The sequence below is a fragment of the Mytilus edulis genome, chromosome 1, assembly GCF_963676685.1.
Source record: "Mytilus edulis chromosome 1, xbMytEdul2.2, whole genome shotgun sequence".
NCBI lineage: Eukaryota > Metazoa > Mollusca > Bivalvia > Mytilida > Mytilidae > Mytilus > Mytilus edulis.
Genome location: NC_092344.1, coordinates 88,266,145 through 88,282,963, shown reverse-complemented (window position 1 = coordinate 88,282,963; position 16,819 = coordinate 88,266,145). Strand labels below are relative to the sequence as shown.

General features: G+C 32.1%; 1 protein-coding gene across 1 annotated transcript; it reads right to left on the bottom strand.

Moving 5' to 3' along the window:
- Positions 1-913: 913 nt before the first annotated feature.
- On the bottom strand, positions 914-2,511 carry LOC139520052 (heavy metal-binding protein HIP-like). The gene is made up of 2 exons (XM_071312474.1): positions 1,956-2,511; positions 914-1,462 (listed from the first exon to the last, which is right to left on the bottom strand). The coding sequence occupies exons 1-2, from the start codon at positions 2,446-2,448 to the stop codon at positions 1,002-1,004; spliced, it is 954 nt and encodes a 317-aa protein (XP_071168575.1). The 5' UTR covers positions 2,449-2,511; the 3' UTR covers positions 914-1,001.
- Positions 2,512-16,819: the final 14,308 nt, after the last annotated feature.

Here is a 16,819-nt window from a genome sequence, read left to right as displayed (position 1 = left end):
AAGTCATCGACGGATTGCCGTCTCATCATAGCGATAGCGAGAGACAAAGCAGTAGTCTTTTCCTGTGTCTATATTCTTTTACAACAAGTAAGTAGTCATATCGTCAATAAGAATTATAATGCGACGATAATGAATTGGTCATTATTCGATGTTCAAGTGCTTGCAGCTGCTGCAGGCAGACTTTATCGACCGTCACCAGTGTCTGAGCAAAAAGCCAATGAATCAACGCCTCGTCTTTTTTCTTTTTAAAAAGGTTCATCGGAAGATACCAATGGCTGTAAATTTTCTGTATCAGCATAACAAATAATACACGATGGTCTTGATGTATATTCTCGCTCCGATATATAACCTTTTTGTGCTGATGTGGCGTATAGCAAACTGCAATCAATCAATCTTCAAGTATTTATTTTTGTACCTGGTATACTTCTCAATAACACAAAGAAAAGCCTGATCTTCAGTGGTTGTCGTTTTTATATTTCGTTCTTAAGAGTGTCTCATTTCTCGTTTTTTTTTAAATTGACCAGACCGTTGGTTGTCCTGTTTAAATGGTTTATTTACACTAGTTATTTTTGGGGCCCTTTATAGCTTGCCGTCTGGTGAGAGCAAAGGCTCTGTGTGGAAGGCTGTAATTTGACCTATAATGGTTTACTTTTACAAGTTGTGACGTGTATGGAGAGTTGTCTAATTGGCGCTCATTTCACATCTCCGTATATCTATAAACTAAAGAAAGGTTGATTAAGTGTTCTGAATAAAAAAAAAACATCCCTAAAGATTTTACATTAGATATACATGTAAAAAACTTCAGGAATTTTGCATTTACATAAATACGTGTTTTCAGACTATAAGAAGTAGAACACATTCCCACTTGAAAACAGATCATTTAAGGTTTAAGTAAAAGAAGAAAATAATAATATACTATACAGTAATATACTTTATTTATTTTGTCTATATATCATAAGAACACATATTGTTCAAACATAATGTGATAAGTTCTCATTTCATTACATCATATGTCCAACTATCAAGCCACTAAATGATGTGCGCATTAATTTCCCGCTACGGATTGTTCCAGTAGATGCGTATGTAGAATGAGTGCGTATAGTGCATGCATCTCCCTGGTTTAAAAGCAAGACAGCAACTCCAGTTGAACCTGTGTAGACAGATTGTGCTCCCCCATTTTCAACAAATATTGATCCGCGACTTGCACTATTGACAACAATCTCAAATGAACCGTATCCCTGTCGTTCAGAAAACACGGTGTAAGAAAATAGATAAACACCCCTCATTGGTGCAATAAATGCGCCAGTATGCTTGTTGTAACTGTTACCGACATTTGTTTCTATATAGTCAAAAAGCAACGTATGGTGTGGTCCAATTTTCGTCTCGCTGTGGCTCAGATAGACATAAAATGCCACTGTTGACTCTGTTGTCGGTGCAGTAGTTCCAAGGAGAAGTCTTTTTGCTATAAACGAAAAAGAAAACATTAATCATACATTACGTTTTATACTTCATACGTTTGACATTATATTTCATTGTTCAATATGTATAATACGGATTACAACTGAATTATACTAATATAATGAATACGTTATCTTATAGACATTCAATGTATACAAAATGCATAACACGTTTAGTTTATAAAAAATCATAACCACATGGGTCTTATAATCATTAGCTCAACTCTGCAAATTACGTATTTATACCGAAGATAAAGTCAAAATGTTTTTAAATCATACTAATTCAACAGTAAGGCGAATAGTATCCGCGAGGATTGACTTTTCAAACCGAGCGGTACCTACTAAATCGAATCGGAAGTTTGTATTGTCAGTTTATTTTCGACTTATGAGTTTGAATATCCCTTTGGTATTTTTCGCTCTCTTTTATAATTGTAGGCTCGCATTATATGTTGTAATAGGATTATACCATGAGCAAAACCAGTCATATTGAATATCTACCTTTACCACGATCATCACCATAAATCTGTTCTTGTTCATCTTTTCTTACTCTCTGGGGTGTCTCATGGTTAAACACAGAGCCTTCAGCGTCAGTCTGTCCCGAAACAAAATCACTTTCGTTGAAAAATGTCTGCCATTTGTTACATATTAACTTCAAATGTTCCACATCATCCTGTATTTTTACTGCCTGCTCTTTTTCTATCTTAGACAATTCCTCCACTTTCTTTAGACGCCTGATTTCAATTTCGTGCTGAACAATAGCTTCTTTCATTTTTCGCATTTGTTTATCATATTTTTCTTCCAATTCCAGGACTTTAAAATGAAATTGCGCAGTTAACTTATCTTCTAAGTCTTTTAATGCCGCTTGTATATTCCTATATTCTGAAGGCCCAGAATTATACACTGTCTCTATGCTTTCCGGCAAGGTAGAACAGGTTTTAAACGTTGCAAACACGAGACAAACGTTCCAAAATACATACCAACATGATTTCATGGTTTTTTGTTTGTTTTAATGAGCACTATATTACATACAGTGTGTCATTGATATTTGAATACCTCGTGTCCTCAAGATAAGGTAGAACGACAGTTATTTCCTAATTTAACATTATCTTATCTATATCATATTTAGAACGTTCCCAGTGGTTTGTTTATAGTTTTATTAAATTCAATAGACAAAACGAACATCAGGAGTATATACAACATGTTTATTTTCCACATTTAATATGTATAGCAAATGGTAAGCTGTGAGGTCGATGCGATGAGCTAAACAATATTGAATTTTACTCATTTATTTACTTTCATCTAAAATTGACATGTCCAATATGAATAGACAGTGGGGTAAATAAATACAAAAAAGTTATGTGGACAAGATTGTATGGGAAGAACCAAAAGAGGATGAAACACTGCTAAAGCATAATGTCTCCGTTCGCCAAAAGGCAGATATATAATACAGATGAGATATCACATTGGTAACCATATTTCTGTTCAACAAGACTAAATAGGCAGATATATAATACTGATGAGATATCACATTGGTAACCATATTTCTGTTCAACAAGACTAAATAGGCAGATATATAATACAGATGAGATATCACATTGGTAACCATATTTCTGTTCAACAAGACTAAATAGGCAGATATATAATACAGATGAGATATCACATTGGTAACCATATTTCTGTTCAACAAGACTAAATAGAAAACATTCTGAAATTCGAAGTACGGAAATATCAAATGACAGCAAACTGCCATAAGTCAAGATAAACTATAGAGTACACGGTAAAAAAAAACAAAAGTGGGAAAGAAAAACAAAACATAAAACATAAACCTAAAGACGCCATGGCGTTGTCAGTTTGTTTTAGATTTATGAGTTTGACTGTCCCTTTGGTATCTTTCGTCCCTCTTTTTTTTATCAGAATCGAACCTCACTGAAACCGGGGGGATTGGGGGGACTATCTATGCATTTATGGGACAATGATTACAAATTCGCAAGGGACTGTTACTGTTAGTATCCGCTAAGCTTTAGCAGACATTATGTTCTACCAAGATGTCTCTTCGGTAATGATGTACTAAACTACCGATCTGCTGATATTATGAAATTAGAGCGAAATCAACTTAAATATGTTGAATACAGGGTTTAACAGCACTAACAACTAAAGCTGCAAAATACATTATATTTAGAACGGATCCTATACAAGCATTCGTATACATGCCTTTTTCCAACTTGGGAGGGGGGGGGAGATAATTAAAGATACATGCTGTATCGAATCAAAAATTATACAAAGGTGACTGGAATCGGTCATATTATAGTGTGATGCGCTTGATGAAATTGAAGAAAAATATCTATATAGAATTAAAAAAATAAGTATAAATAAACTCATCATAGGTTCCAGGATTGAAATTTAATTTTTGCGCCAGACACGCGTCCCATCTACAAAAGACTCATCAGTGACGCTCAAATCACATCAAGTTAAAAAGACCAATTTAAGAACGAAGTTGAAGAGGGCAAACATTTTCTAAAGGTTTTGCAAAATACCGCTAAGGTAATCTATTCATAAGGTAGAAAAGCCTTAGTATTTCAAAAATTCAAATTTTTGTTAACAGTTCATTTATAATTATGACCATGTCAATTAAGGCAACAGTACTAGTATACCGATGTTCAAACTCATAAATCCATGGACAAAAAACAAAATCGGGGTATAACATTAAGATGACAACTCAACACTGCAATATAAATAAATTGGAGAATACAATTGACAAAGAAACACACGAACAACAGCCATCAAAAGGCAACAAGTTGAACAATGATATTTCATGTCAAGTAAGCTGGTGATACCCTTGGGTGGAAAAACTCCACCAGCAGTGGCATCGACTCAGTGGTTGTAAATAAACACATCATAGATACCAGGATTTAAATTTTGTATTTGCTCCAGACACGCGTTTTGTCTATAAAAGACTGCCCAATGAAGCTCGAATCCTGACAAGTTAAAACAAAATAGCTAAGTAAAGTTCGAAGCTGAAGAGCATTGAGGACAAAAATTTCCTGAAGGTTTTGCCAAATATAGGTACGGTAATATATTTCTGAGGTAAAAAAAAAAAGCCTTGGTATTTCAAAAATTCAATGTTTTGTAAACAGTTCATTTATAATAATGACCTTATCAATGATATTTAATGTCAACATGGAAGTGATGACTACTTGGCTGGTGATACCCTCGGGGAATAAAAACTCCACAAGCAGTGGCATCGACCCAATGGTTATATGGTAACTCATGATAGATACCAGGATTGAAATTTTGTATTTGCACCAGACGCGCGTTCCGTCTACAAAAGACTTATCAGTGACGCTCGAATAAAAAAAATAGTTAAAAAGACAAAATAAAGTACAAAGCTGAAAAGCATATGTTAAAACTGTAGCAAAAATATAATTGTAGACTAAAAAACGAATTTATTACAACAATTTGTTCTAGATTTATCATAAACAATATATAACATATCTTTTGGCTGAAACATGACACCACAGGGACATATAGTGTCTTAAAAAACCTTTTACTTTTCACTCCTATTGTTATTGAAGTAACAATGATGTGATTTATACATTTATAAAGACATTTCAATAGTTAAATGTTGTTACTGAACAAGTAATTTTATATTTAAGTTTTAAATCCCACACGGGAGTGCCCTTTAGAAAGCATGAAACCACCAGATAGGTAACATGGAACATACAAATTGTAATAAGATAAAAGATTTTTTATTGTATAATTTTAAATTTACAAATAACTCATTTGCTAGAATCAAACTAACTTTCTAACTTGACGCTTTTTTTTCTCCATTTACTGAGGTGTTTAATTGGCTAAAACATTATCTTTTCCGTCATGTGACCAATAATCAATTGTAAGATGTTACTCTCCTATATATGTTAAACTTCGTATTGATTTTCGAAGGAAGCAATTGAATAGTACAGCAAAACATTGTTTTCCGTTGTCAAAAGCCACAGAAAAAAACATATCCGTTCAGTAATATCAAAGTTTCCGTCCACAATGTAAAGATAGTCAGGTCAGCAGAAGTAATATTTATAGTATTATAAAAAAGAAAACCAATTTGAATACAATAAGTTTTGTCTAATTAAAAAATAAAATGTCATGTGGGCTATAAGTCACTGAAACAGAAACCGGGCGAGAAAATAAACAACGGTCATCAATGAGTCATTCAAAGGCTTTCAACAGTAAGCAGTTATCAATACAATGTCAAGCTCTAAGAAGTTCAGTCTAGAAATATAACTTATGCTACTATTTATCAGACAATTATAGATACAGTTATTTACACATAACATATCAATACATGGGCGCCACGAAAAAATGCGACAAATACCAAAGGGACAATCAAAATTCCTTAGTCGCAAAGAGACCGATAATTATGATATAAAGAAGTTTGTGACATGTGTTTTTCCAGACATCAGACCTGTATTCTTGAGACTAAAAGTGAAAGAAGCCCAATACTTAGTTTATAAAATGGGGGTCATACATTTTGAAAAAAGATTGACACAGATACTAGTTTCTAATGCAAAGTTTGCTTTAAAAGTGTTTGCTGTGCTGTTTACTGTAGACATTTTCAAATTCACGTACCCAACGTTTCATTGTATTTGGCTTGTGGGTATATAATAATAAGGAAAACGTTGTTCCAGTTAAAGTGCTATGCACACTAAAATCGTGGTATAACTGTGTGAGTAAATTTTTGTTGACATAATTTGACTCGTGAATGGGTTCTAACAAATATTTTCTTTGACTACTAATATACGAGTTTCAGTTCCATACTCATGACAACGAATTGTACAAGTAAAATTTAAAACCAATACAAAACAACTTATTTAAGATGCAAGATGAATGGTTTTTTTTCTGAAATCGGACTCATATTTCTCTCAAACAGACTTTACTGTGATTATTGCTATTTATTTGTTTATTCTACATTGGCTAGATGTATAGGGGATGATTCAGATCTCACAAATATCAAAACATGTTTAATTCCGCCGCAATTTTGCGCATGTCCCAAATAAGGATCCTCTTGACTTTGTTAATCTTATATGTATTTGTGACACCTCTAAACATGTTTAACAACAGCGCAAGTTTGTGGCTACCCCAAGTCAGGAGCCTATGGCCTTTATTGATCTTTTAATTTTTTTTAATTTAGTTTTTTTATATGTTTTGGAGTTTAATCTGACGACCATTTTTCCAGAACTAGTATACATTGTGTTTAAGAGCCGGCTGAAGCCCACCTCATGGTGCTGGATTTTCTCCCTGTTTTGAAGACCCATTGGTGACCTTTGGCTGTTTTCTGCTTTTGTCGGGTCGTTGTTTCTTTAACATATTACCTATTCCCATTCTTAACTTTATTTGTCAGCTTCAAGGTCGCTGGAATCAAAAACAAAAATCAATAAAAAAAAAGTTGAATTCCAACTACAGCTCTAATTATTGGGCTGGTGATACTCTAGTGGAAAAAAAGACATCCACCAACAATGGCATATCCTTGTTGGTTTTAAACAAAAACTCGTTATATAGTTTAATTCGACAGTTGCGCGTTCGTCTACACGAGTTAAAGGCACCAGTTGTTCACCGATGTTCATTTCTCATAAATTAATTATGAAGAGACACTGTCACGGAATAGAAGTTCCTTCATAATATAAGTTCCAAAAGGAAGAAATATTCTGGAATATTATTAATATTATCCACCAAGGTAACAAACAAAAACAGAAGTGGCAGTATGAACTTCAAAAGGAACAAGCCCGATGCGTTAACAGGGTAAGCGTTTCTTGATTTATGCATCACCTGTCATGCGAATCCATTGAGATACAATGTCACATTCCGGAATAGCACACAGTCAGTTAAATTACAGATAAGACGACAATTCCAACATCTAAATATCTTAAGACTGCGATAACATGACTACATCATGATGACTGTATTGAGTTGAGATACATACAAAAAGTAATGGTCAACCAATTGGTCATGGTATAGTGACCACAACACTTACATTTTTGTAGTATATATTTGGGCCATTCATTCTCGTAACTCTAACGGTATAAGGAGCACAGCCCTGCTAATGCAGTCCGTTAAAAGTGAACATACACAAATACACAATCATAACGTATAAACACCATTCGATTGGACAGAGGGTATGTTACTGTCAAGAAATGGGAATTATTCTAGTTTTAAGTCGTCTTTCTGTGTTCATACTGAAGAGTTCACTGGGGTAAATGAAAATCAAAAATTCAGTGAAATTTGGGGTATTGTGTGACAGGACATCATCAATATATCTGAAAGTGCAAGTGAATTTTATCTGAAAATTGTATAAAAACTCAATGGTCAGGTCTTCTTATGTTATCCCCTCCCTCCACACACCCACACACAGGATTACTACAAGAAGGCAAAGGAAACACATGTATGTTCTATTGTGAACAGTTTAAAATTGAAAATGTCACTATATTCTTGAATGGTAAATTTATCTAAATTTACAGATTGAGAATGTTATTTTATTTTTATTTTCAATATTATTTTTAAAAGTCTGTGCTATCATGATCAACAGGCTTTGTTTGATTATTTTCGTTTCAGTTAGTGAATATCTTTGTTTGAAATGTTGACAAGTTCAAATCGATGGTTTAATCAACTATAATTTTATACCAATTTGTATTCATACATTTATTGTTATTATTATTTGTATTATGGTTCTATTTTTTTTCTGTTTGTAAGATGACCTATTGTACGTTTTGTGATATCTTTTAGTCTCCTAAGATTTACAAGAAAACATAAAAGTAACATTTTCCGGAATACAAAAATAAATTAGCTCTCAATCAATCTTAAATGTATGATAAACTGCGTTTTTGTTTCAACGGATACAAATTTCTCCATTTAACTAAAAAGTAATTTCCGCTCAGGAACAAATACCCCACTTAATGACATTGAGATTTCCGAAACAAAACAAGTAAACAGAATCAAATGTAAACCTAGGTCAGCAAACACTACTTTTTGACAAGACACCATGACATTGTTTTTAAGATATACCGTACATACATATGTATTCTAATAATTCTTTTTTTTTTTTTATTGTTAGAGATTGTAACGACTGAATATGCTAAGATTTGTCCCCTAACCTATCACTGACGGTGGGAGGGTCGTGCGTATTTCTGGTTTTGTGTCGGTGTCAGAATCAAATTTGAAAGCACAAAAACTATTTTATATAATGCTAATGATTTTTTAACAAATTCATGGAAATCTGAACATGCCTTGTAAAGGAGTTCTCAACCAAAATTAGTACTACACAGTTTTATTTGTTAAAGTTTATCTGTTATTAGCATAAGAATAGTAACAAATTACAAATTATAAATTACAAAGATGAAAAATAAAACGTAATGGAATACAATTATTTGTTCTAGTCTTGTGTTTAATCAATCTAAAAACAAACATCTATGTCAGCGAAAAACAAAATGGCTTAAAGACTCATTCTAAAGCACATAAGTAATAATGAAAGAACAGAATACAGAAAATGAAACTAGCACAATAAGATACTGGCGGGATGCATAAATAGCGAAGCCACGACAATAGGATATTACTAAAAATAGACTAAAAAGTAAAGATTAAAAATATACAAAGATAAATGAAAAGAACCACGTAATTAATATGTAGGACTCGGAGGTGCGATGGGGACGCTGAAGTGCGATGGTCACGCTGAAGTGCGATGGTCTACGCCGAAGTACGATGGTCCTTTCGCTGAAGTGCGATGGTTTTGTGTGTGACGTTTGAATAATATGGCGTTTTCAAAATACAACATGGATTCGCAGGCAGGAAAATAGGGTTTTGTAGATGAAGGTGTCATGTTAACAAAGAAAAGCAAGGAAATAAGAAACAAACAAACAATTCAAGTCCCGAACAGTTTTAAGCATTACATGTTGAGGTTATAAAAAAATATGTTAAACCATTTTAGGCAGCAAAGCGGCTGAAAGATGAACTTGGTCACCAAATGGGCTAACCAGTATTCTGAATTATGCCGCAGACTTTTTGTACGATAAATACAGTATACTAATCTAAATATTAATCTTAATTTATCCTACGGTAAGCGTCACATGATTTTATGTGGGCAATTTAAAAATTTTAAAAAAATATGATATTATTAGTAATGTTTCAATGAATGATTTTGCTATATCAAGTTCATATAATGTTGTTTTATACCCGAGTATGTTTGTTTTGTTTTGAAAAGAACACCGTCGCTCTTGTTTTTTTATGGTTTCAGTCTAAAACATGTCAGACATTAAATGGGATGTGCATATTAACAACATATGCAAGAAAGCTAATAGCACACTAGGCTTTCTAAGGAGGAACCTGAACATAAGTTCAACATCCATTAAAGAGCAAGCATATAAGTCCCTAGTAAGACAATCACTAGAGTATGCTTGCTCTGTTTGGGATCCATACTTACAACAAGACATAGATAGCATTGAAAAAGTTCAAAGGAGGGCTGCACGTTTTGTTACCAACAAATACAGAAACACCTCAAGCGTTGGTAACATGTTACAACATCTTGAATGGCGCAGTCTCTCTGACAGAAGAAAAGACTCCAGATTGGTAATGCTTTACAAAATTGAACACGAAAAGGTTGCAATCCCTAAAAATAATAAATTAATTCCTCAAAAAAGACAAACAAGACATTCTAATTCGAACAGCTTCCAAATTCCATCCTGCAAAACACAGTACAGAAAAGAATCATATTTTCCAAGAACTATTACCGACTGGAACAAACTACCAGATAACATTGTAAATTGCACTTCAGTAGACTCTTTCAAATCTTCAATCTCAAAGCATCAATATTAATTACAACATCTTACTTTATTATACAAAACATTTTATATTTTTTCATTTTTCATATTTTTTTTTTTTTAAACTTGTACATTTTTTTCAATCTATGTCTTGTTGTAAGTTTCCTCCTGTGACATAATCTTCAATTTGTTGAAGGCGGTCACTATATGGTAGAAGAAGAAGACAGAAATTAACCTCACTAAATCCTACGTGTACTTCCCAATTTATCATTGTCATTTTTTTTCTTTTTCGTGAAATAATTGACAAGCTTCGCTATTAGTACAGCATAAATTTACTTGTCTGATACTTCGTTGATACTGTTCCGACATTCAAGGTAAAACATGTAAATATAAATTGTTTATCATAATATTTAAGTAAATGAGATGGACACTTCTTAGTACTATTATAAAGACCAACACGCTAAATCTTTTTTTTTTATTTCTCCTTTGAACACCTTATTCCATACTCTTGCGTGCGAAAAGAATAATTTGAGACTTGGAAAATTAGATTAAACAAAAACAAAAATAAAAGTCTTTGGTTTGATCTAAACAGAAGTTAAAACATCTTCCAAATAAGAGGCTAGCAGCCAAATATTAATGGCGTTATTTTATTACAAAAGCCCATGTGCATTTTGCTTTTACTCAGTCTTAAGTTGGCCATAGCACTACAGCGTAACCACCATTGCACTTCAGCGTAAATATCAACAAGTTAACGTCACAATGTTACCATCGCACTTCAGCGTGTTAACCATCGCACTTCAGCGTAGTACCATCGCGGTTCCGAGTCCTACAAATATGCTAAACATGTCAGTATCTATAATCTCTACTGCAATACCATCATGAACTAGTTTTGATGTTGATACGGGACATTTATCAATAAGACGTTTTTGGCATAACCCTGGTTCATCAACTTTCTGCTTAGACCCTGGTGACGTTTTATATAGTCTAAATGGCAGCTGCAAGCTGTTGAAAACCGAATGATTAATTGTAAATGAATAGCTCATATGTAGGTGAAATTGTATATTGCTGCTAAAGTGATGGTAATTGATAATTTCAAGATTAAATCATCTAGTTTGTCATATATTCTGTTACTGAGATGACTGTTTATGTCAAATGCGAGGTATACGTCTAGAAATTAGGCGGTTGAGTCCATTGTTTTTTTTCAATTTCTAGTTCTGACGAACATACTAATGGAACACAATTAGAAAAGTGTGGATTGTTTATAATGGAAAAGGCATCATCAATATATCTGAAATAGAAATTGAATGATCTTGCTTCTTTCATCATTTGACAAGTATTTGAAGGAATTCCGACTCGTATGGAAAAAAGAAGAGGTTAGCAGTTGAGACGCACAGTCCTTTCCCATAGGAATAGTAGAAAAGGTGTTGAAAAGGTCTACCTCAAATCAACAAATATAAAATAGAGCATCATCAATATATCTGAAATAGAAATTGAATGATCTAGCTTCTTTCATCATTTGACAAGTATTTGAAGGAACTCTAACTCATATGAAAAAAGAGAAGAGGTAAGCAGGAGAGACGTACAGTCCTTTCCCATAGGAATTGTAGAAAAGGTGTTGAAAAGGTCTACCTCAAATCAACAAATATTGAATAGAGCATCATCAATATATCTGAAATAAAAATTAAATGATCTAGCTTCCTTCATCATTTGACAAGTATTTGAAGGAACTCTATCTCATATGAAAAAAGAGAAGAGGTAAGCAGGAGAGACGTACAGTCCTTTCCCATAGGAATTATAGAAAAGGTGTTGAAAAGGTCTACCTCAAATCAACAAATATTAAATAAAGCATCATCAATATATCTGAAATAGAAATTAAATGATCTAGCTTTTTTCATCATTTGACAAGTATTTGAAGGAACTCTAACTCATATGAAAAATAAGAAGAGGTACGCAGGAGAGACGTACAGTCCTTTCCCAAAGGAATTGTAGAAAATGTGTTGAAAGGCCTACTTTAAATCAACAAATATGTTTTAAGAAGAAACTAAGGCATACACTGATCACTTGTTCCTCGGTATACCATGTTTAATATTTTTGTTTCACTATTAACAAAATATGCCGTAAGGCATCAAAGCAATACATCTATAGCGCAAGCTTTCATTCCTATATTAAAAAGCAAAGTGGATTATTTCTTTTAGACAATTTTTCAATTTCACATGGGGAAATGTGGTATAAAAGGTTGAAAAGTTTTGATATAAATTATTATAGAGAAAAATCGAGATTTAAAATTATGCAGATGTTCTTAAGTAGCGTTTTTGTTATTACTTAACAAATGGTTAAACACTACGGGAGTAAACAGTTTTAAAGTATTTCTGGATTTAAAAGATCAGAGTTAATCAGCTCTCATCTGAAATAAAATTTAAAAAAAAACAAGATTTTAACAACGCATGATAATTCGTCTTCTTATATCTTTATAATAAAAAGCAGGTATTCTCACGTCGACTGCTGCAATTTTGTTGTTATTTGTTGACAATAGAAATATTCATTATCTCAATAAGCAGGGCGTGGTACACTATGCACAATGAAAAGGAAAACGACTATCGATTAATTCTTAACCCTATCTTTTAATTCAATCAAATTGTGAATTATTTAAAACAATATTATAAAAGATATACGTTATAATTCTACTCGGTATACACGCTACAGTACTATTTATCAGTTTTATTACTTAAAACTTCTAAAGTATTAAAACAAGTTTATGTAGTATGATTTCAAATGAGACAACTATATCCACCAGAGGCCAAAGGACACAGACTAATGAGACTGTTTTTATTCAGATTAGCATCCTGTCTTAACAAATCCAGAACGAAACCTCTGCCATTTATGCAACTTTTACATGATTTCAAATAAATCGGTTTAAATAATTATTGAACAGTGAGAATCTGGCCGTTAGTTCGATCAATTATTTTTGTTGTCATTTTCTTCGAGACTTTCATGAAAGAACGACGACCAATTCTAGCGAGACAAATAAGGTTAAGCCGACGTAGAAGAGAATTATTCTCTTGTTTTTATTTAACATCATCTATTTTGATATTTATTTTATTTTTTTAAATCCTTAACAGTGATGCATTTTCGTGATTTTTATATAAATAGTGACGTCTGAAACAATAACGAAACTCAAATTTTTCCTCTATTGACTACTTTTTTGATTTATAACCCAACACCTTCTAGTTGGATAGTACTAATAAACAATACTATTTTACTTAGAAGTAAAAATCTAACAAATGGAATGTGAGATTCGTTTGGTATAAGGCTTACTTAGTGTGAAAAGACAAAAATCGACACATTTAGTTTTTTCTGGTCTACTCAGGCAAAATGTTATTTTTTTTTGAAAGAACTGACGTATTATTCTCTATGAAAAAATACTCATTTCAACTGTGTCCATTTTCTTTTAGCTTAAAAAAAAGTCTGAATAAAAATAATTAACTCCAAGAAAATTTCATAATGCCCATTACAACTGACAAAACCAATGCAACGACAGGACAACAACTGTGATATTCCTGACCTGGAACATGCATTTTTGTAGAAAAATAGTTGTTTAAAATTTCGTTTTATATCTAGCTAAATCTCTCACTTTTATGATAGTTCCATAATTGGTACAAAAGTGTTTGAGCAAACCAAACAAACATTAGTTATAAACGTGACAATAATTGGTACCAAAATTACGAAAACATGCACCATAAACATAAATTTGTTCAACATAACTAAATTTGATAGTTCAGACACAAATATATTTAAATCAAACAAGTACATTTTTGTTATTGTTGTTTATAGTAAATATGAATAAAATGGTGGGTTAAAATTGGTTTTGTATCTTGCTTAATATCCCACTTGTATGAAAGTTCCGTTATTCTGACAAAATTGTTTGAGCAATTAAACAGATACGATAGTTAACGTTACGATAATTAAGACCCAGCAACCAAAGTTAAGAAATTATACTTCATAGATTAATAAATATACACACCTTCCCATAAAGTACAAATCAAAATATTAATACGAGGGCTTACAAAACGAAAATAACACCATAAAAATTGCATGCATCCAAGGCGCTTATCTGGAAACACACAAAAAAAAACCAAACTAAATACACATGTACAGATCCATTTCAAGAGGCATATGACCGAAATGGACATACTAGTAAAAAGACATATAAAGTGCATGTTTACTTATCCGGATATGATAAGTCGTTTTAAAGAATCAAATTCCTCCTATTATGGAAAGTTTGTGACATTCTACTTTTAACGTTCGATGGTAATAAATATCAAGATAAAGCATCACCAGGAACCCCTAAAATGCAGATTGTTTTTTTGGTAAAAGCTTTCAAAGCTTGATTACATAATTCGTGACATGGAAAAAGTAGTTATAGTCCTGACTATGTGAAGTAATTCATCAACAATTTCTTTCATAGATTTAACACCCCAAAACCTTTCTCTACTACGACAGCAGAACATATTTTAAAATTATTGTCAAACAGGATGAGGATAATCAAAATATATCAAATCATTAAAATAATAATTTAATATGAATATTTTAGATAAAAATGAATTAGATTTCATTCTCAAAGGTATTTTTACCAAATTCATATGTGGATAACAGGTGATAAAAGGTAATTAAGAACCTTTATCACTAGTATGCATAAAAGAATATAATATGAAGCTTCATTGCATATTTCGCTAACGAAGTCTTTCATATGAATGGACATTATAAACATTTCGAGCTTTATAAATCTTATAAAAGGATAGCAGAAACAGAAATGGAGATAGAAATGATAAAATATTCATGTACTATATGTTTATCTTGATAACATACTGTCCTAAAAAAAGGATTACTTTTGCTGGCCGATATTTGATTTGATTACATGTATTGCATGCTCGACGGAAGCTCTAATGTTATTCAACGGATACTTTTTTTAGAGCGGAAAGTAGTTCGTCAAATTAATAAATTGTATCAGTAGAAAGTTGAAACGAACTTTATCCTTTATTGAAATTAAAACTTAATTTCTAAATGAAAGTTAAATCAAAGTAATTTATCTTCATTGCTTCGGAGAATGTTACTTTTTAGTTTCTTGTAAACCATCGATTATAAAAACAAAATCTTTAAAAATCACATTAGTCCCAAGTGTAGTAATAAACAGACAAAACATTGAACTTATACTATAGAAATACATGAAGCTCGTCTGACGCGCTCAATTTTACAATTCTACTTAAAATTATCTCGGCAAAAAAGACGAAATTACAAATAACAGTCAACAAAACATTAACCTGAAAACTTGAGATTGTGGAGGACAAACTCAATCAAAAAATTATAAATGACCCCTGATGACAGGCAAGAGAAGTACTAGCATGAGCAGTATTAATATCATATTTTACTCGTCACAGATAAACTCCGTTGCAAATGTTGTTCTCCTAAGTATATTCATCCGTACATGATTGGGTTTTTTTACTAGGGGAGTTCTTTTTTCAGTTATTTAAACTGGACACGCCTTTCGAGTTCAGTTCATTATATTTTGGTTTATGAAAAGTAAATTACTTAAGGTGATATAAATCTTTGATCTGTTTATATCTTTAGTACTAATTTTATGGATATATGATAAACACTTTTAGGAATTTTGGTCATTAATGCTCTACTTTGTACTTTACTTGGCCTTTTTAACTTTTTTGGATTCGAGCGTCACTGATGAGTCTTTTGTAGACGAAACGCGCGTCTGGCGTAAATACAAACTGTAATCCTCGTGTCTATGATGAGATTATGACGTCTTTTTTTTAAAAATATAATACAAATAGAATACATGAACAGCTACACAAATTAAATATAGTCAAAACACTAAACTTGCAAATCAATAGTAACAAAACATGACTGCATACAACCAGGAAAGACATATACAATAGTTGAAAACATAGATAGAAACTTGATGTGTCACACTTTTCGTCCCAAATCCACAAGTAAGATCGTAATAGAATGTCATTTTAGTTATTATACAATTCTTTTAGTATTTAAAGACGATATTCACCTGTAGAATTTCCTCAGCTGTTTGCCATTATGATGAAGATCTCCTGTAGAATTAGACATTTTTATGTTGAGCTGTTTATACATTTTACCAATAATCGTTTGACATAAAAAGATAGAAGATAGAAAGCTACATGAATAATAAAATTGTCCTAATATTTAAAGACCTATCTCCTAGATTCTTATTAAAACATTCAGTTTATATTTTATAATTTCGGTTTATTCTGGTTTAAAAAATGTTGGCACAGTATTTTTTTAACTGATGTTAACTGAGGAAAATAAATCATCTATGAAAAGTAAATTCCAAAATTCGGCAGGTTTTTTGGTCATTCTCTCTAAAAAAAAAAAAAAAGGCCAAATGAATGATGTAGCGAAACTTCTGTAATATTCATAAAAACATACAAAATTCTTTACAATTATTTTATTAGCGAATCACGTGTTATATATTCTCAATAATTATATATCATACTTTAACTAAAAGCGTGTGACGGTAGGAGACCC

Excerpts from the sequence above, each read along its gene's own strand:
- LOC139520052 (XM_071312474.1), bottom strand. The coding sequence starts at position 2,448 with ATGAAATCATGTTGGTATGTATTTTGGAACGTTTGTCTCGTGTTTGCA. Across the intron at positions 1,463-1,955 it reads TGGTGATGATCGTGGTAAAG|CAAAAAGACTTCTCCTTGGA; the intron begins GTAGATATTCAA and ends TTTCGTTTATAG.